Below are 20,097 nucleotides of genomic sequence, written 5' to 3' on the forward strand. Positions count from 1 at the left end.
TAAAGCAAGTCAAATGAATGTTTTGGTTTCCTGGTGCATATAACAGTTATGTTTACACTATGCTGTAGTCTAGTAAGTGTGCAATAGCATTATGTCTAAAGAAACAATGTATGTACCTTAATTAAAAAATGCTGACCATGGTCTGAACTTTGAGTCATAATCACTGATCACAGATCACCATAACAGATATAATAGTAGTGAAAAAGTTTGACATAATTTGAGAATTACCAAAATCTGGCACAGAGACATGAAGTGAGCAAATGCTGTCACAAAAATGGTACCAGTAGACATGTTCAACACAGGGACAGGTGCTGGGGTGTGGGGCGAGTCACCCTGCCCAGTGCTGGAAGCCTGGGCGGGGCGTGTGTGTTGGAGGGTGCAGTTACTTGTGATTCAGGGCCCACAGTCTTCCTCCCCCAGACATTCTGTCACCCTCCTGGTCCAGCTTTGTTCATTAGGAACAGGATAGAGAGTCCAGAAATACACCCATATAGACTTGACAAAGGAGTGAAGACAATACACGGAGCAAAGAGAATCTTTTCAACCAATAGTGCTGGAACAACTGGACATTCACATGAGAAACAATGAATCTGGTCACAAATCTTACACAAAATCTTCACAAAAATTAACTCAAAACGGATCATAGACCTAAATATAAAACACAGAACTATAAAACTCCTAGAAGATAACATAGGAGAAAGTCTGGAATTCGTTAGGTTTGTTGATGACTTTTTCTGTACAACACCAAAGGCATGATCCATGAAAGAAATAATTGGTGAGCTGGACTTCATTAAAATTAAACACTTCTGCTCTGCGAAAGACAGTGTCAAGAGAATTAGAAGATAAGCCACAGACTGGGAGAAAATATTTGCAAAAGATATATCTGATAAAGGATTGTTCTCCAAAATATACAAAGGACTCTTAAAACCCAACCAGAAGAAAGCAAACAACCCATTAAAAAACAGGCCAAAGACCTTAACAGAAACCTCATCAAAGAAGATACACAGTGGGTGGCTCAGTCTCTTAAGCGTCTGCCTTCGGCTCAGGTCATGATCCCAGGGTCCTGGGATCGAGTCCTGCATCGGGCTCCCTGCTCAGCAGGGAGTCCGGTTCTGCCCCTGCTTGTCCTCTCTCTTGCTGTGTCTCTCTCTGTCGAATAAATAAATAAAATCTTTAAAAAAACAAAAAGAAGAAGATACACAGACTGTAAATAGTGCATGAAAAGATGTTCACATCATATGTCATCAGAGAAGTGCAAGTTTAAACAACAATGGGATTCCACTCTGCTCCTATTAGAATAGCCAAAATCTGGAACACTGACAACACCAAATGCTGTTGAGGATGTGGAGCAAGAGGAACTCTCAAACTTTGCTAGTGGTAAGGCAAAATGGTACAGCCAATTTGGAAGACAGTTTGGCTGTTTCTTATATAACGAAACATGCTCTTACCTTATGATCCAGAAATTGGGCTCCTTAGTATTTGCCCCAAAGAGTTGAAAATCTAACATCAATACAAAACCTGCACACGGATGTTTATAGCAGTTTTAGTCACAATTGCCAAAACCAAGACCTCCTTCCAGAGGTGAATAGATAAATAAATGATGGTACATCCAGACAATGGAATTTTATTCAGCACTAATAAGAAATGAGCTGTCCAGCCATGAGAAGACGCTGAAGAATATTACTAAGTGAAAAGAGGCCAATCTGAAAAGGCTACATATACAATTCCAACTATATGACATTCTAGAAAAGACAAAACCATGGAGAGAGGAAAAAGATCCCTGGTCGTTGGGTCTTAGGAAGAAAGGAGGGATGAATAATAGGTGAAACATCTGAGATATTGTGTGACATGGTTGGTACTAAAAACCAGGTTGACTTCTAAAGTAGTCCAACTTTTGGGTGGCCTGGGTGGCTCAGTCGGTTAAACGTCTGCCTCACGCTCAGGTCATGATCCCAGGGTCCTGGGACCAAGTCCCCCACGGGCTCCCTGCCCAGTGGGGAGCCTGCTTCTCCCTCTGCGCCGCTCCCCCTGCTTGCACTCTCGCTCTCTCTGACAGATACATAAATAAAAAATCTTAAAAAAAAAAAGTAGTTCAACTTTCTATTAGGCTTTTGCCTCAATAAAACTGTGGGACCTGCCAGGGCTGGAATCCCATTGCCACCTGCCCTCAGGTTGGTGGCCGGACTCCCGGAATTAACAAAAGGGATTTTTTTTTTTTAGGATAGTTACCGAGGAAGTTACCCACTTTCCAACTAAGGACACTTGGACGATTGACTTTACAGAGCAAGTCTGCCCCCTTTTCAGAACTCTTGTGCGTCCTGAGATACGAAACGCAGTGGGTTCTCTTAAAGGAAGTTTTGTTTAGGGGATGACCAAGAGCTTCAAGAAAACCCTTCTAGGCCGAACCCCTCTGGACCGGGATAGCGAGCCGCGCGGCCCAGTCGTGTGCTGCGGGTACCAGAACAGACGGCAAGGTGGAGGGGACCTGCCGGCCGCACAGCGGGACCCGCAGCCCGACCCCGGTCACTGGGGCGCCGCCCGGGCCGCAGCGCAGGCGGGGCCGGGCGGAGGGCCAGGTCCGCCGCCGTCGCCGCCGCCGCGAGCCCAGACCTGCCCGCCCGACCTGGCGGCGCAGTCTCGCGGGATCGCTCGGCCCTCGCTCCCCGGGCCGCTCGGGAGGCAGCTGGAGTGCCGGACGCTTCCCGGAGCCGCCGTCTCAGGTCGCGGTGGGCGGACGGCCGACTGGACGAGGACTGGAGGGAGGTGAGGCTCCTCGGGCCGGCTGCGCGCGCGGCCGCGGCCCGGCGGGTCCCGGGGCGAGCGGGCGGGCCTCGCGGGCGCGCGGCGGGCCGGGAGCCACAGGTGTGCGCCCGGCGGCGGCGGCACAGGCCGCGCAGGCCAGGGTTTCCGCAGAAGTTGGGGCCAGCTCCCGAAGGACGAGGCCGGGGCCCCCCGCCGCCCAGCCGGGCCGGGACGCTCCTGCCCGGCTGTAGGCCCCGGGGCAGGTGCGGGGGTGTGGGGCGAGTTACCGTGCCAGGTGCTGGAAGCCTGGCACCGGGCGGGGGCGGGGGTGTTGGGGTGCGGGGTGCGGTTCGTCGCGACTCAGGGCCCACAGCCTTTCGTCCCCCAGACGTCCGTCACCCTCCCGGTCCCGCTTTGTTCCTTTTCCCTTTCGGTGGGGTCACTCCTCGCCCCAGCCCGTGAGAGCTAATTTCGCTCCTCCGGGAGGAATCCTAGACGTCTCCCCCTAGTTGGCCCTTTGAAAAGCAGGAAAGTCTCTCTCCCAGAGACTGCCACAGAAACTGGCTCTTTGGAGCCCTTAAAGAGTTGAGGAACTCATTAGGTCTTAAGGAATTTCCCTGGGACTCAAGTTTTCTCGTGCGTAATCAGATATCCAACAGGGGCCCTCAGATTTTACAATTCTATTAATGCTTTTTAACTTATTCCCAAACCCAGTATGACTTTTTTTTTTCCCTCCACAGCACTCATCCTCTGCCCCCTTTTACCATCTGTTTCAGACAGCACAAACGTTCTATCATCAGTTCCCTAGAGATGAGCCTTCCTCAGCAAATTCTGTATTCTGTGCCAAAGCAGGTGGAAGAGTATCTCGAAAGGACGGAATTTTCCGTCCTTTTTCCAGTGTTAGTTACCCAGGGTGAAAATCTTAACTCTGCACTTTGATGTCCGCGTTTGAGTTTATGACAAATGTTGCAGATGCCCTCTCTTGGTTGTTTTTACAGTAATTGACCCAGAACTCATTTCAGGAAAAGAGCTTCCTTCAAAATGGCAAAATAATGAAAGAGGAATTTGAACATTTTATTTTTGGATGGAAATCTGAGGATGAAAATTCGAGCGATTAATCCCAGCCATGTGGTAGAACCAGGAATTTGAAGAAAATGGAAATGTTGACATTTTTGTGGACATGTGTTTTTCTCCCCTTCATAAGAGGGCACAGTCTTTTCACCTGTGAACCAATTACTGTTCCCAGATGTATGAAAATGGCCTACAACATGACATTTTTCCCTAATTTGATGAGGCATTATGACCAGAGTACAGCTGCTGTGAAAATGGAGGTGAGTATTTCTTCACACATTTATAGAGAAATAGTTTATGTTCTGCTCTGGAATAAACTATAAATGTGACTTTTTTTTTTTTTTAAACACAGTAAGGGATTCCTTTAAGTTGTGCACAACTTCATATTTTGAATACATCCTTTTGAAAATTAATTTCCCCTATTAGGTTTTGTGTGGTTTTGTGGCCCTTGTTAGTGGATTTGCTTAAGGTAGGGTTCATTTTATATGAGACATAGTGATGATTTTGAAATATCTTGCAGCTAGCAAATATTTTGCTTCCCTGAATCAATTATGGTAGTTCCTCTGGAAATGTGAATTCTGAATTTTTCCTAATTCATTGAACATATATCCTACATTGCTTGGACTAAAAGTGCTTGAACTATATCCCTATATTTTCATAAGTAGTTATAATGTTCACCTGGCACAGGTTTTCTGAAATAAATCCATTACTGGAAGATTTGGGGGCTGTAGTGTTTCGCTAAAAAGTGACTTTTTTTTAAGCGTGGCACTTAAGTACTGTTTGTAAGATACCTGTTAAAAGAAACCACATGTCTGGGGAGGAGCAGAGTGACACTAAAGATTGCCTTAGGTACCTCAGTTACCTGCCTCCGGTTTAGAGAGATGCAGATTGCTAGGGATGTGTGGGAAGAGTTACCTGTAGAGACGGGAGCCTGCCCTCCTGTACAGATCTGTTAGGTTGATAAGTCTGACTCATGAAGGAAAGAAGACAAAAATTTTTGTAGTTTTTCTCCAGAAGAAATGTCCAGGGGTGGTAAAGGCTTTTCCCCCTCAGAATGTTGCTAAGAGATGAAACTCCTACAATTTTAATGTAGACACTAATTTAAAAAGTGATTAGATTTGATTTTGTGCATTCAAAAGTCTTCCACTGTTGTTTAGTTGAGTAGTTTTTCGACTACCTCATTTGTAGATTCGGGTCTAAAATAGCAGAACTTTGGGAGGGATGGGTTGGCTGGGCGATGGACTTTTTTTTTTTAAAGATTTTATTTATTTGAGAGAGAGAGAGAGCACAAGAGGGGGGAGGCTCAGAGCGAGAAGCAGACTCCCCGCTGAGCAGGGATCCTGTTGCGGGACTCGATCCAGGGACCCCAGGATCATGACCTGAGCCGAAGGCAGTTGCTTAACCAACTGAGCCACCCAGGCGCCCCATGCAAATTTCATTTCAAAAAATTTCTATAAAAATTAAACTGGGAATTTTGGTACTTTTCTTTTTTTAATCTCTATTCAGACTTACCTCTCTTTCTCTTTCTCATCTGTGCCATGAATACCAAGTCTCCTCTCAACAGTTTTTACGTGGCTCTCAACAGTTTTCACCAGTTGCTCCTCTCTGGTGATGTCAAAGTGATTTTATTTAAAACGAAAACCCAGGGGCGCCTGGGTAGCTCACATGGTTGAGGGTCTGCCTTCGGCTCAGGTCATGATCCTGGGGTCCAGGGATCGAGCCCCGCATCGGGCTCCCTGCTCAGCGGGGAGCCTGCTTCTCCCTCTCCTTCTCCTGCTCCCCCTGCTTGTGCTTTCTCTCTCGCTCTCTCTGTCAAATAAATAAGTAAAGTCTTAAAAAAAAAATCCACACAGTCCACTTTGGGGGTAACATTCTTCACCATTTCCCTAGAGCTAGAAGAATAGACCTGACTCTAGAGTGGCACCCCAGGCTCTTCAAATGGGGGATCTCGCCTTCCTGTCCAGCTTCCCCACTTGTCCCTTTAGACGTTACACACTCTGCTTCAGACAAACCGACCTCTTTGTAGAACTCACACCCATATTACTCTCAGTTCTGTACCTTTGTACACATTGTATGCATTGCTTCCCAGGCTTTCTGCCTACCATTCACCTGCTCCGTTTCTGCAGGTCTCAGTTAAAGCAGTAACTGTGCTCAGTGAGGCTTTCTTTCACCTTTCCCCCAAGCATATGTGATCTCACTTTCTATACTCTGATAGTACTAAAAATATACAATGGTTCTTACACTTATTATGCTGTATTGCAGTTATTTATGTGGTTCTCATTAGATTGCAAGTGTGTTGAGAGTAAGGATGGTGTTTATTCATTTTTTTCCCAATGCCTAGTACAATGCCTCAGAGCACTGTCGATGCACAGTAAAAGCTAAATAAAGAAAAGGTGGTGTTTCCTGTTCTAATAAATCAGCAAAGAGAATTTTACCTCCAAAGCTTTACTTTCCCCCCTCTATCGTCTGCAGTATTCAAGTGGAAGAAACTCTGATATTTTTAGGTGGTTTGCATATCACCCACTTTGGATCTACCTGAGCCTAGTTCTTATGAAGCGTATTAGTTGACATCCTCTATATTCTTTCCCATATTTGCATGATACATGTTTCTTAGAACTTTTTTAAAGAATCTTATTTTGGGGGCACCTGGGTGGCTCATTCTATTAAGCATCCAACTCTTGGTTTCAGCTCAGGTCATGATCTCAGGGTCCTAGAATCTAGCACCACGCAGGGCTCCCTGCTCAGCAGGGAGTCTACTTGTGTCCCTCTCTCTCTCTGACCCTCCTCCTGCTCACATGTGCTCTCTCTCTTTCTCAAAAAAAAAAAAAATCTTTAAAAAAAAAGATTTTTGGGGCGCCTGGGTGGCTCAGTCGTTAAGCATCTGCCTTTGGCTCAGGTCGTGATCCCAGCGTCCTGGGATTGAGCACCCGCACTGGGCTCCCTGCTCAGCGGGGAGTCTGCTTCTCCCTCTCCCACTCCCCCTGCTTGTGTTCCCTCTCTCGCTGTGTCTCTTTCTGTCAAATAAATAAATAAAATCTTTAAAAAATATATTTTTCTCTTTAACCATTTATATTTACATGGAGTGAAAGAATTCACCTTTTGATTGGCTCATTGTATTATAAACCACATGTCTCAGTTTTTTTTCAAACATTGTACTATAGTCTAGTCAAATACTAAATCATAACTGCACATAGCCTGGCTTTTACAAAAACAACAAAAAAAAGTGCTTTATAACTTCTCTAAAGAACAGATTGTATTTTACACTTCCAACCCGCTGCCTTCCGCTCCTGCTGGTCCCTGTTGTGTTCACTATGAATTAATATTAGGATGAGGGGCTGAAGAATTATCAGCTGATTACAGCAATCAGTTGTGCTTTCTTGGCTACCAAGAATTCCATATGTCAACAGATCTATCTCCTCTTCTACACCTTAGTTTTCATTTTGTATGAGGGCTATCCTGTTTTATAGTCCTAGAATTTATAGCATCTGTTTTCCTTGCTCATCTGTGATTACAGGAGGTGGTTTAGAACAGTGGTTCTCAAAGTCCAGTTCATAGACCAGCAGCTTGTGAGCTTGTCAGAAATGCACGTTCATGGACCACCCCCCCGCCCCGCCATCCCAACCTAATGAATCATCTGTCAAGCTAGAGCCCAGGAGGCTGTGTTTTAACAAGCTAAGTGCAAATTTTGTGTAAAGGACCAAATAATAAATATTTTTGGCTTTGCAAACCAGACAGGTTCTGTCACAGCTATTCAACTCTGCAATTGTAGCAAAACAACCATAAACAATATGTAAACAAATGAGTGTGGATGTGTTTTCAGTAAAAGTTTATTTACAAAAACAGGCGGTGGGTCATTTTTTGGCCCACGGGCTGTAGTTTGCTGGACGTGGTTTAAGGTATTTGAATGTGTTCTTAAGGATTATACACACAGAGTATGTAATAAGTAAACATTATTGTTCATTCTTGTTAATATGTTACCTGAGCTATGTGTTATTTACTTTCCACATAAATTTTTCTAAGGCCAAATTTATCACAGACCACTGACTGGGATATTCTGGCTCTTCGGTTTTGTTTCAGAGATTGCTTGAAATGAGGGACTTTAGTTTTTTATTTATTTGAAGCTGAAGTAATTTGTATTTCAAAGAGTTAATTTACAATTCTGAATAACAACTTGGCTTGGGAATGAAAAGGATGTTGTACAGCCTAACTCTCCCAAGTAGAAAAACAAATGGCTGCTGGTTTTCCATTGTGTTCCTTTTTGTTTCGTATCTAGAGCATTGTTTCCCAAATTGTGAGGTTGATGTCCCTTGAGAGACTGATTTCATCCAGAAAGAGCTGAGACTGATCTAGGGAAAATGGAAACAGGAATATTGTATTTTTCTTTTTGAATTGCCTTCGTGGAGGTCTAGGCAAAAGCAAAGTCATGTATTGTGTTTGGAACAGCATGTGGTCCTTCCACTTTTGAACAGTCTAAAGGGAAGTAAGACAAAAAAAACCCTTTCCTTTCTACCTGTTAATATGCACCACTAAAATGTGTCTCTATCCAATTAAAAACAGGAATGGAGAAAAACTGTATATACAAACTTCTGAGGAAAAAAACCTATTTCTGCTAGGCAGTGATTTTTAAATATTTTCACTTTCCTGCTTTTAGAAGAGTCTAGTGGACCCCTTCATTTCCTCTTTATTCTCTACTCTTATATCTCCATATAGAAGGAAAGAAAATATTTAGTGTGACTAACTTTTGTTTTTCAGGAAAGACTTTCTGAATATAGCTGTAACTATTCTGAAAGTAAGTTGTTGAGTCTTTCAAAATGAAACAGATACTGAAATGTGTTCCAAGTCAGTGTGTGTATAGTGGCTGCCTTTGTATTTTTAAATGTAGAACTCACAAACTTAACTTCCTTTGTGATACTGTGTTATAGTAGTGATGTAGGAAAGTTGTTAGGGTTCAGAGCCAAGAAAGAATTCTTGAGCCGTCTTGGATGGTAAAAGGTTGTTTTGTTAAAGCATGGGGGCAGGAGTGTAGAAAGAGCTGCACTGGGGTCCTGAGGAATGGCCCATTTTACACTTTCAGGTTGGGAGGGGGTTAGAGATACCTAAGCCTCCCAGGTATTTTGGAAACAAGGATCCTGAGGGGGGCTAGCTATTGTTAGGAAAAGGTCATTTATTACTGTTTGGTAAAAACTCAGTCATGAGACTCTTCAGATATATTTCAGCAGGTCATATGCTTGGAGGATGATTGCCAACATGTATGTGGCGGGGGGGGGCGGGTGGAGAAAAGGAAATTTCCAAAGAAATTTTTATGTTAAAGTAGACTTACAGGATCCTGGGGGTCGGGCTAAGATTTAGCCTTTTGCACTTAGCAAAGTATTAACATCAAGGCAGGAGTTCCTAGAGGAATGTCACTCTGCCTGTTTCAAGGACTTGTCAGTGGGCTGTAAGTAGTAAGGAAATTTAATTTTTCTTTTACCTTTGTTTCCCACATCAGTAGTAAGAAAGTACCATGACTATTTCTGCATCTGCAGAATCAGGATTAGACGTGTATGTGAACAAAGACCAGTACTTCTCCTGGGAGACTGAGCTGATAGGCACAAGGTCCCTACAGGACCATTCCTTGATATTCCACAGTCTAGGACATTACTAGTTATGCCTTCAGGAAAGCCTGTCCACAAAGAGACGTGGTTCTCTCAGACCGTGAGAAGACTGTTGTGTTGTGGTTATTTCCTTTCCTTGAGAATGTGACATGTAGATAATGAAGCCTTATGACTCTGGTTTGTATATTTGTCATGTATTCATTCATTAATATTTGTTGAATGTGTACCTGAAAGTGTAGTTTCCCTGGAATTAGAGTTTTTCCAAGTTACAAGTTTTAATTTAAAAAGTTGACTCTTTACTAGACAGATTCTTTTGTAGTATCAACCAGTTATTGTGTATATTTGTCTAATTTCCAAAATAAACAGTCTTTTGGAGAAATAATTTAAGATTTATAATGCTGCCTGCTAAGAACTAGTTTAAAAATAACAAGTATTCCATTGTGGAAATAATGCAGATTCCTGCTTTTTCTTCTCTTGTATTCCAGGCTCTGGTCTGTATTATTTAAAGAAGCTCACTTGCCTGATATTGGTCACATTCATGAAAATAAGTGACAAAGTTTGCATCACTTTCTTGTATCGTTGTTGTTAATAATCTTATAGAATTTACTTGAGATCTCTGTAGCCACTTTAACGGTATTTACTATCTGAGGTGTAAACATATAAGGACCCCTTTAGGTGTGCCTGGGTGGCTCAGTCGGTGAAACGTCTGCCTTCAGCTCAGATCATGATCCCGGGGTCCTGGGATTGAGCCCCACGTCGGGCTCCCTGCTCAGTGGTGAGCCTGCTTCTCCCTCTCCACCGCTTGTGCTCTCTCGTGCATACGCGCTCTCTCTCTCAAATAAATAAAATCTTTTTAAAAAATAAATAAAGACCCCTTTAGATCTTAAGTGACTCTGTTGTCTAGCTAAGGCCTATCACTTTTTTTTCCTCAATTATTTTTTAGACTTCTTCACTTCCTCCCAATTTTCATTACCATCACTAGAAGTTGACTGTTTTGGTGCTTTTTTAAAATAAGGAATAAAGCTTTTAGCACTTTCTGAGAGTTACTGTGTATGTCCCCATAAGTAGAAAGCACAGATCCCAAGCTGAGAATCAGATATTTTGTGGCACTCGGTCTCGGTCAGTAGTAAAGTGCTTGCTTCCTTGCTTCAGCAAAGTGACAAATGCTTATACATGCTCTTTTAGTTTAGTAGTGAGGGAGTCAGGGCATAGCTAGGGTACTGGCACAGGACCACTCTGCTCAGGGGTAGCTTTATATATTTTTTAAAAAATCAAAATATCTTTCTTCTTTTGATCGCTCTCTAGAAAATTCTAACCCAGACTTTCTCTTGAGGCTCTTACAGGGTCACTAACTCCAGGCTTACATTATGATTCCTTCCGTTGTCAAGTCATGGCATGGGAAGCTCGCTGGTGTGTTTTAAGGAAAAAGATGGTAATATGGCAGAAGCAGGCACTCTGAGAGGGTACACAGTTCGCTCGTGCTGCTTTCCCATGTCTTTAATATCTGCTAGGGCACTTGCAGATGGAATGCTGTTGGGTATACCTGATGTCATGAGTTGGTGAGTTAACTGAGATAGTACTCAGTTCATGAGAGGTAGCTTCCGGTGGTTATGTGTAGATGTCCCATGATTGTATCTAGTCTCTACCAGGAACTATTAGCAAAACCAAGGTGGAAGGTCCTTTTGTTTATTTAAGGTTAATCTCCTCATCGGAATGTATCTATGGCAGCTTTATGTCCTAAATATGGTGGGCCATTGCGATGTCCTGTGAAGCAACAACATGGTTAGAGTCTCTGACGATGAAATTGAGGCACAGAGATGAAGAGCTGATGTTACTCTAAGGTGGTGCTTCTCAAACTTTGGCGTGCGTGAGAACCCTCTGGAGGGCCTGTTAAAACACAGATCACTGCCCTTACCTGGAGAGTTCCTGAATCTGTAGGCTGCGGTGGGATGGGGAGTTTGCACTGCTAACAAGTTCCCTTGCGATGCTGCTTACTCAGGGACTGCTCTGAGAACCACTGCGCTAAGGCAAGTGGGGAAAGATGTGTTGTTGTCCTTCTAGATGAAAGTAAATGGCTTTTGGAAGCAAAAAGCATTGGCCAGATTAGCACGGGCCTGCATATGAGGTGCTAAGGCGGTACTGATTTGCTCCAATAGAGAGCACATCTGGAAAAGCATCTGAGCCATTAGATTAAGGTTGCTTGAGACAAACTATTAATAACATATTTGGTTGTGCTGGAGAGTTAAAGTGGACAGGTGCTAAGAATTACACCCCTAAATATGTTTTCAGTGGTGTTACTAGTCTCTGAAAGTGCCCCCCACCCCGGCTTGTAGTATTGCTTTTGATTTTCTACCATGGTAGAGGGAGATTTCTAGTGGTTTTCATTTGGCTTCTTCTACCATAATAATGTTTATCCAGGAAGCTGTATGGTGATTTTGCTGTTGCTAAATACAGCTATTTGAAGTATGTATGCATGGACTTGGGAAATTACAATGGGTTGTGTTTGGGGTCCCACCAAGCCCCTGTCATGAGCCCATTTATCATCTGACCTCCAGAAGTCCAGTTTCTGAAACTAGCACATTGAATCGAGAATGAATACACCCGTATCAGTGTATTTTAGCCCTGTCTAAAATTCTGTTCTTTCCTCCTTAATCCAGCACACTCAGAAACCAATATAGTGAACATTGTCTTACAAGTAATGTATAGTCCTCTTTTCCAGATTTGATTTTGACTTGACCCTCCTAGGGCATGCTGCGGTAGAAACTCTGCTTATAGGTTGAGACGTTGAAGAGTGGTTCGGATGTGGTATGAGGCTATTTCTTTTCTTCTGACAAAGCACATCTTTCAGATGAGGAGCACCTGCCCCAACAGACAAGGGATGAGAGTCTGCTCCGAGGTCTTCAGGTTCAGAGAGCTGTGTGTGAGTACTCTAAACCTTGTCTTGTACCCCCACTTCAGATCTGGGGGTCCCACTGCTTCCAGATCACAATATCTCTCCATTCTTAGGTGAAAGAGAAGAAGATTTACCAAAATATAATTTGGCAACCTGCGGGATCAGACTGTGCATTTGGTTTTCAACTTCTTAAACCTTGCATCCTTTTAATCTTTGTATTTTATTCCACTCCTTGAACCAAGAATTGAGGGATGCCAGTTTGTCACTCTTTTCCTAAGCTAAACAGTGCCCCTAGAAGCTCACACCTCAGCCCACAGTGCTTGAACACCTCATGCTTTCCATACGATCTTTGGCTTCTCTGGCAGTAGCCACTCAGCCTTACCTTTACTGGGCACATCATCCTAAGATATTCGGGGAATTTAAGTGATTACAAGGAAAATGCAATTAGCTGGTTTTCTACTATATACCATGGGCTGCCAGATTTGCATCTCCGAGTGCTGGCAGAGTGTTCACTGCTCTTGGCCCCAGTTAGGCCAGAACACCAGTTCTAGGATTCCTCCTGTCTCACCGAGGTCACCTCCAACCCATTCTTTATATAATTGCTGTACCAGTCAGTCTTCTTGGCTGCAAACGATAGAAACCAACTTTGACTAAATTAAGCAGAAAATGGACGGATATTGGATAGCTTCTTGAATCGCTGGGGAGACTGGAGAACCAGGTTCAGAATAGAGAGGGGAGCAAAGGGAACCAGGACACCTAAGATCATGCCATAGGATCAGTCTGTTGCCAGTGCCAAGGCCATGGGACACTTTAATTAGACCATTGTCCCTGGATACTTATTTTGACACTGCGGGCCTTATCAATGCCTTAAATAATCTGAGTGGATCTGTTCTTTTGCACAGCCTTTTCCCCAAGAATCACAATCCTTGGAGCACCCAAATGGCCACGCTTAGATTACGTGCCTATGTGTTTATTGTCAGGTTGCACCCCTGCACCTGTCCTTAAGCTTCCGTAGCATCTCACCTACTTTGGGATTCCCAAAATAGGGTTGCTGGGCAGATGGAAATGATAAGCGTTCACTCCAGAGCTCAGCGCAAGACAGGATTACCTATCAAGGAGGAAATTTCATTGTAGTTCCTGTAGTTGTTTTGAAATTTATGTCCAGCTCTGCTACTCAAGTCTTTGTTACCTTCCTTGTAAACTTTGAGTCATAAAATGTCCTTAGAGATTATCTGGCAATTCATCACTCTCATTTTACTGACGGATGGTCTGAGACTCCAACACAGAAAATGATCTGCCAAAGGTGGCACGAGTAGTTAGTTAATGGCACGGCTAGAGCCGGAATTAGAATGCTGGCATTTTTTCCGACAAAGGATTATATAAAATACTTTGCATATTTTGGTCCTTATTGTCTATTTATCATAGTTTGACTCTGGTTATATTTGAGAATGGAGGCATCAGTTGCCTTCTTAATTGCCCACTTCTTCCTCATCCCTGCTAGTGCTAGTAGTAACTACCACAGGATTTCTGCCAGGGGCTAACTAACCATTTCCTTAAAGGAGGCTATGTTTAATTTCTCTGAATGTTAAAACTATAATCAACTAGACTATTTTATTTTTTAAAGATTTTATTTATTTGTCAGAGAGAGAGAGTGCGAGCTCAAGCCAGGGGAGCTGCCAGCAGAGGGAGAAGCAGGCTCCCTGCCAATCAAGGAGCCCAATGTGGACTCCATCCCAAGACTGTGGGATCATGGCCGGAGCCGAAGGCAGACGCCTAACCAACTGAGCCACCCAGGCGTCCCAGCTGGACTATTTTAGTTACTATTGAATAGTAGAATCTCAAAAGCATTGATACTTTATGTTGTGGTGGGTTACTGGACGAGTTTCTGAGCTGCCTTTGAGAATGTAATTTGAAAAGGAGAAATTCACAAGTGACACCATGAAGGTTACTTACTGAGAGACTTGAAGGAAGTATGTTACCAGGGGCGGGGAAGAAAGGGAGCCGACTGATCAGACTAGGAACTTTGAATCTTTGCTAAATTCACATATTTACATAGCACTTGTCCTGCTAAATAGAAATACTAGTTTAATAATATGATGGAATTCGGAGTATAAGATTATGGACATAAGAAATGTCACAATGAGCCAAGTTAGTAGTTTTTCCATCTCAGGGCTTGAGTACATTTGGTGGAAAACCATAAGTGATTCCTATCAAGTTTTTTAGTTCAAATGATTGGGAAAATATGCTCGTTCTATTTGTTCTGTTTTCACCCAATTGGGATGAGTTCAATAACAGGCTGACTACCCATTATTTGAAGTGCTCTTGTTCTATAATTATTTCTTTTAAAAAACCACCTGCATCAGGAGGTACATGTGTCATCTGAAATGTAATAAACAGAGTTTGAGGTGTTATACTCTTTGATTATGTGTACTCTGAACATTTATTTTTCAAACTGAAGACTTTTGTTTCATGTAGAAGTTTACCAGCCCCCTTTGGATATCTGTTTTCCCCTTCATCCTTATTGGCCTTCTTGCCCATCTTGTGGTTTGGGGACGGGTAGTTTTCAGGGAGAGTTGGGTGGTAGTGTAGTGTCACAGTTAAAGAGGACATACTCTGGAGTCGTGTGGACACACGTTCACATCCTGGTTGCCACTTACTACTTAGGACACTCAATGAAAGTTGCTCGTGGAGGCTCGGTGTCCTCATCTGCAGGGTGAAGGTAAGAACATCCCTCACAGAGGATTGCTGTAAAAGAATTGGCACATGAAAAACCACAGTGCCTAGTTAATGGCAAGTGCAACTCTGATTTATTATCAGTACCTCTAGTGTTGGTAAAAGGAGCATTAAGCAGGAGTAAGGGCACTGAAATTCTAATTCAGGTTAGATTTGGGGACTTCAGTAACAACTTCAAGAAGCAGTTGGATTCTGTTTTCTCACTTTTAACCTGAAGGTCTGGATTAGGTCAGTGGTTTTCAGACTGTGATCTTTGGAAACGCTTTGAGGTCCCTGGCAGGGGAGGGAAGCAGTGAGAGGTCTCTCGGGGGGAGGGCTTCCTTTTCAGCCGGAACAGCTGTGCTTTTATTTATTTAATATATCGGGCTTCTTTGTAATCTCTTATTTAAAGAAAATCTTCTTTGGCAAAATGCACACACACACACACATTTAGAAAATAATAGATTAAAAGTCCACTCAAGTCCCTTCCAAATCTAAAATTCTTCGTGTCTGTTAGTTTGCAGCAGAACTTGAAAGTGGTCCACGCTGGAGGTGACCTGAAGACATGTTTTATTTGTCCTGTACGGTATTTTAAATGTTTATATTAAAGTGCCAAAATTTAAAATTTGGAGATTTTACATAAAAATCTAGATTCTGTTTCCTTCTGAAAGATTGATATCTCTGACAAGTCTGTGCCCCCATGGCAGCCGCCCCCAGCTGCTCCTGCTCTCTTCTACCCTCTGAATTCACCTGCCTGGCCTCTGAAGGTATTTGAGGGTTCAACATCTGATTTATTGTCTGCTCATTGCATGAACCCCAACATTGTTGGATTAACCCGTGCTGGCATTCTAGAAGAATTAAGCAAAGGATGGGACTTGCTATATTTGCCCTGTAAGGAAATGATTTTAACATAGCAAAAGGACATGTGTCACTTTCATTCCACCTGCCCTTAAACTGGACAGTAAAGAGTTCTTAAATGCTGACTAGCTATTACGGAATGACTCCTGAGTTAGAATTAAACACAGTGTATTTTCATTCTTTCCACTATAGGTGTGATTAACAGACACTCAAAGATTTTAGGAACGAGGCTTATTTGGGAATAAGGAAATAAATGCTACAAGTTGCCCATGCTTCTTCTTGCACCTCAGCTCCAGAATGGGTACTTGCACAATCTGGGCATTCTCCGCCTTGCGGTAGAGAAAACAGAGAAGTACTCTGCTGTTTGTTCTCTAACAAGCTCCTGTTAGGCAGCAAAGGGTCGGACTTAGATCATTCGTATAAGGGCGATATGGTACACCACCTGTGGAGGGCCTGTCTTTGCCTAGTCACCTTGCCCCATCAGCACAGGGTGAACTCTCCACTGGTCCAACGTCCTTTAAAGCTCTTGTTCTCTAATTGTTGGGTGTGGGTTCTGTATGTGCCCTTTAAATCACACTTGTTAATTGTAGTGTTGTAATCACATCTCATATTTACTTATTAATTTTTCTATGTTTATCCTTTCATTTACTGGGAAATATGCATTGAAATTTCTCATTAAGATCATGGAATTCTCCATTTCTCCTTGCAGTTTCGTTGCTTTTTACTTTATACATTTTATGCTATTTTATTAGGTGTATACAGTGCTCAGCAATGCGTTTTAAAGTATATCTGTTGCAATTTATCCAGAATCTAAATGTTTTTTGTAGGAGGTATTTAGTTGGTCACACTCCTAGAAAGTAGAAGTCCTCATGCTTTTTTCTTTCATTTCTTACATTCCTTCAGTTGCTCAGCACCATGTCACATTTTTATTTTATTTTTTAAATTTTAATTCCAGTGTAGTTACCCTATAGTGTTAGATTGGTTTCAGGGGTACAATGTAGTGATTCAGCAATTCAGTATATTACTCAGCGCTCGTCAAGATAAGTGCACTCTTTAATCCTTATCACCTGTTTCACCCATCCCCCAACCCACCTCCCTTCTAGTAAACATGTTTGTTCTCTGTAGTTAAGAGTCTGTTTTTAGGGGGGAGGGATTGTCTTTTTTTGTTGTTCCTTTGTTTTGTTTCTTAAGTTCCATTTATGAGTAAAATCATATGGTATTTGTCTTTCACTGACTGGCTTATTTCCTTTAGCATTATACTCTCTAGCGCCATCCATGTTGTTGGAAATGGCAAGATTTCATTTATTTTTATGGCTGAATAATATTGCATTATATATCTACCACATCTTCTTTATCCATTCATCTATCAAGGGACACTTAGGCTGTTTCCATAATTTGGCTATTGTAAATAATGCTGCAGTAAACAAAGGTGTGCATACATCCCTTCAAATTAGTGTTTTTGTATTCTGTGGGTAAATACCCAGTAGTGCAATTACTGGATCATAGTGTAGTTCCGTTTTTTATTTTTTTGAGGAACCTCCATACTGTCTTCCACCGTGACTGCACCAGTTTGCATTCCCATCAATGGTGCAAGAAGGTTCCATTTTCTCCACATCTTCGCCAACACTTGTTCTTTCTTGAGTTTTTGATTTTAGCCATTCTGACAGGTGTGAGTTGATATCTCATTGTGGTTTTGATGTGTGTTTCCCTGATGATGAGTGATGTTGAGCATCTTTTCATGTGTCTGTTGGCCATCTGTATGTCTTCTTTGGAGAAATGTCTGTTCATGTCTTCTGCCCATTTCTTACTTGGATTATTTGGTTTTCTGGTGTTGAGTTATATCAGTTCTTTTATATATTTTGATCGATACTAACCCTTTATTGGATACATCGTTTGTAAACATATTCTCCCACTCAGTAGGTTATCTTAGTTTTGTTGATTATTTCCTTTGCTGTGTAGAAGCTTTTTATTTTGATGTAGTCCCAAGAGTTTATCTTTGCCTTTATTTCTTTTGCCTCAAGAGACATATCTAGAAAGATGTTGTTATGGCAGATGTCAGAGAAATTACTGCCTGTGCTCCCTTCTAGGATTTTCATGGTTTCAGGTCTCACATTTAGTTCTTTCATCCATTTTGACTTTATTTTTGTGTTTGGTGTAAAAAAGTGGTTCAATTTCATTCTTTTGCATGTAGCTGTCCAGTTTTGCTAACACCATATGTTAAAGAGACTGTCTTTTCCCCATTGTGTATTCTTGCCTCCTTTGTTAAAGATTAATTGACCATATAATTATGGGTTTATTTCTGAACTTTTCTGTTCCATTGATCTTTGTGTCTATTTTTCTGCCAGTACCATACTGTTTTGATTACTACAGCTTTGTAATATAGCTTGAAGTCTGGAATTATGATACCTCCAGTTTTGTTTTTCTTTTTCAAGATTGCTTTGGCTATTCAGGGTCTTCTGTGGTTCCATACAAATTTTAGAATTGTTTTAGGAATGTGAAGAATGCTGTTTCATAGGGATTGCATTAAATGTGTAGATTGCTTTGGGTAGCATAGACATTTTAACAATATTTGTTCTTCCAATCCACAAACATGGAATATCTTTCCATTTGTGTCATCTTCAATTTCTTTCATCAGTGTTTTACAGGTTTCAGAGTACAGGTCTTTCATCTCTTTGGTTAAGTTTATTCCAAGGTATTTTATTATTTTTGGTGAAATTGTAAATGGGATTATTTTCTTAATTTCTCTTTCTACTGCTTCATTATTATTGTATAGAAACACAATGAATTTCCCTACACTGATTTTGTGTCCTGCGACCTTGCTGAATTCATTTATCAGTTCTAGTAGTTTTTTGGTGGAGTGTTCAGGGTTTCCTATCCTATATATAATGTCATGTCATCTGCCAATAGTGAAAATTTTACTTCTTCCTCACCAGTTTGAATGCCTTTCATTTCTTTTTGTTGTCTGAGTGCCATGGCTAGGATTTCCAGTACTATGTTGAATAAAAGTGCAGAGAGTGGACATCCTTGTCTTGTTCCTGACCTTAGGGGAAAAGTTCTCAGTTTTTCCCCATTGAGTATGATGTTAGCTGTGAGTTTTTGATATAAGACCTTTATTATATTGTTGTATGTTCCCTCTAAACCTACTTTGTTGAAGATTTTTATCATGAATGGATGTTGTATTTTATTTTGTCAAATGCTTTTTTCTGCATCTATTGAAATGATCGTATGGTTTTTATCATTTCTCTTATTGATGTGATGCATCTTGTTGATTCATTTGTGAATATTGAACTGCCCTTGCATCCAGGAATAAATCCCACTTGATTGTGGTGAATGATCTTTTTAATGTATTGTTGGATTTGATTCACTAATATTTTGTTGAGGATTTTTGTATTTATGTTCATCAAAAATATTGGCCTGTAGTTCTCTTTTTTGTGTGCTGTCTTCATCTGGTTTTGGTATCAGGGATGCTGGCCTCATAGAATGAATATGGAAGTTTTCCTGCCTCTTCTATTTTTTTAGAAAAGTTTGAGAATAGGTATCAACTCTTCTTTAAATGTTGTTAGAATTCACCTGTGAAGCTGTCTGTTCCTGGACTTTTGTTTGTTGGGAGTTAATTAAATTACCCATTCAATTTCATTGCTGGTGATTGGTCTGTTCAAATTTTCTATTTTTTCCTGATTCAATATTGGGAGGTTATATGTTTCTAGGAATTTATCCATTTCTTCTAGGTTGTCCAATTTGTTGACATATAATTTTTCATATTCTCTTACAATCCTTTGTATTTCTGTGGTGTTGGTTGTTATTTCTTCTCTTTCATTTCTGATTTGATTATTTGAGTCTTCTCTCTCTCTCTCTTCTTGTTTGTTTGTTGTTGATCTTTTCAAAGAACCAGCTCCTGGTTTCATTGATCTGTTCTATTGTTTTGTTTTGTTTTTTTTAGTTTCTATGTCATCTATTTCTGCTCTAATTTTTATTATTTTCTTTCTTCTGTTGGCTTTGGGTTTTGTTTGTTGTTCTTTTTCTAGTTCTTTTAGGTGTAAGGTTAGGTTGTTTATTTGAGATTTCTCTTCTTCAGGTAGACCTGTATTGCTATAAACTTCCCTCTTAGAACCAATTTTGCTGCATCTCAAAGATTTTAGACCATTGTGTTTTCATTTTCATTTCTGTCCATGTAATTTTTTATTTCTTTGATTTCTTGGTTGACCCATTTATTGTTTAGTAACATGT

General features: G+C 41.4%; 1 protein-coding gene across 3 annotated transcripts in view; it reads left to right on the forward strand.

The window, feature by feature from the left end:
- Window positions 1-2,624: 2,624 nt before the first annotated feature.
- The window catches only part of FZD6 (frizzled class receptor 6), a 36,183-nt gene continuing 18,710 nt past the window's right edge, over window positions 2,625-20,097 (forward strand). For 2 of the 3 annotated variants that reach the window (XM_025871500.2, XM_073893065.1), the window contains exons 1-2: window positions 2,625-2,763; window positions 3,741-4,073. In XM_025871500.2, the coding sequence (XP_025727285.1) occupies window positions 3,897-4,073 (177 nt within the window). In that variant the 5' untranslated portion in view covers window positions 2,625-2,763; window positions 3,741-3,896. The remainder of the gene's footprint in view (window positions 2,764-3,740; window positions 4,074-20,097) is intronic. The other variant, XM_073893064.1, reaches the window with a different exon arrangement.

Source organism: Callorhinus ursinus, unplaced genomic scaffold, assembly GCF_003265705.2.
Source record: "Callorhinus ursinus isolate GAN/ISIS: 27379988/994484 unplaced genomic scaffold, GSC_fseal_2.0 scaffold5, whole genome shotgun sequence".
NCBI classification, from domain to species: Eukaryota; Metazoa; Chordata; class Mammalia; order Carnivora; family Otariidae; genus Callorhinus; species Callorhinus ursinus.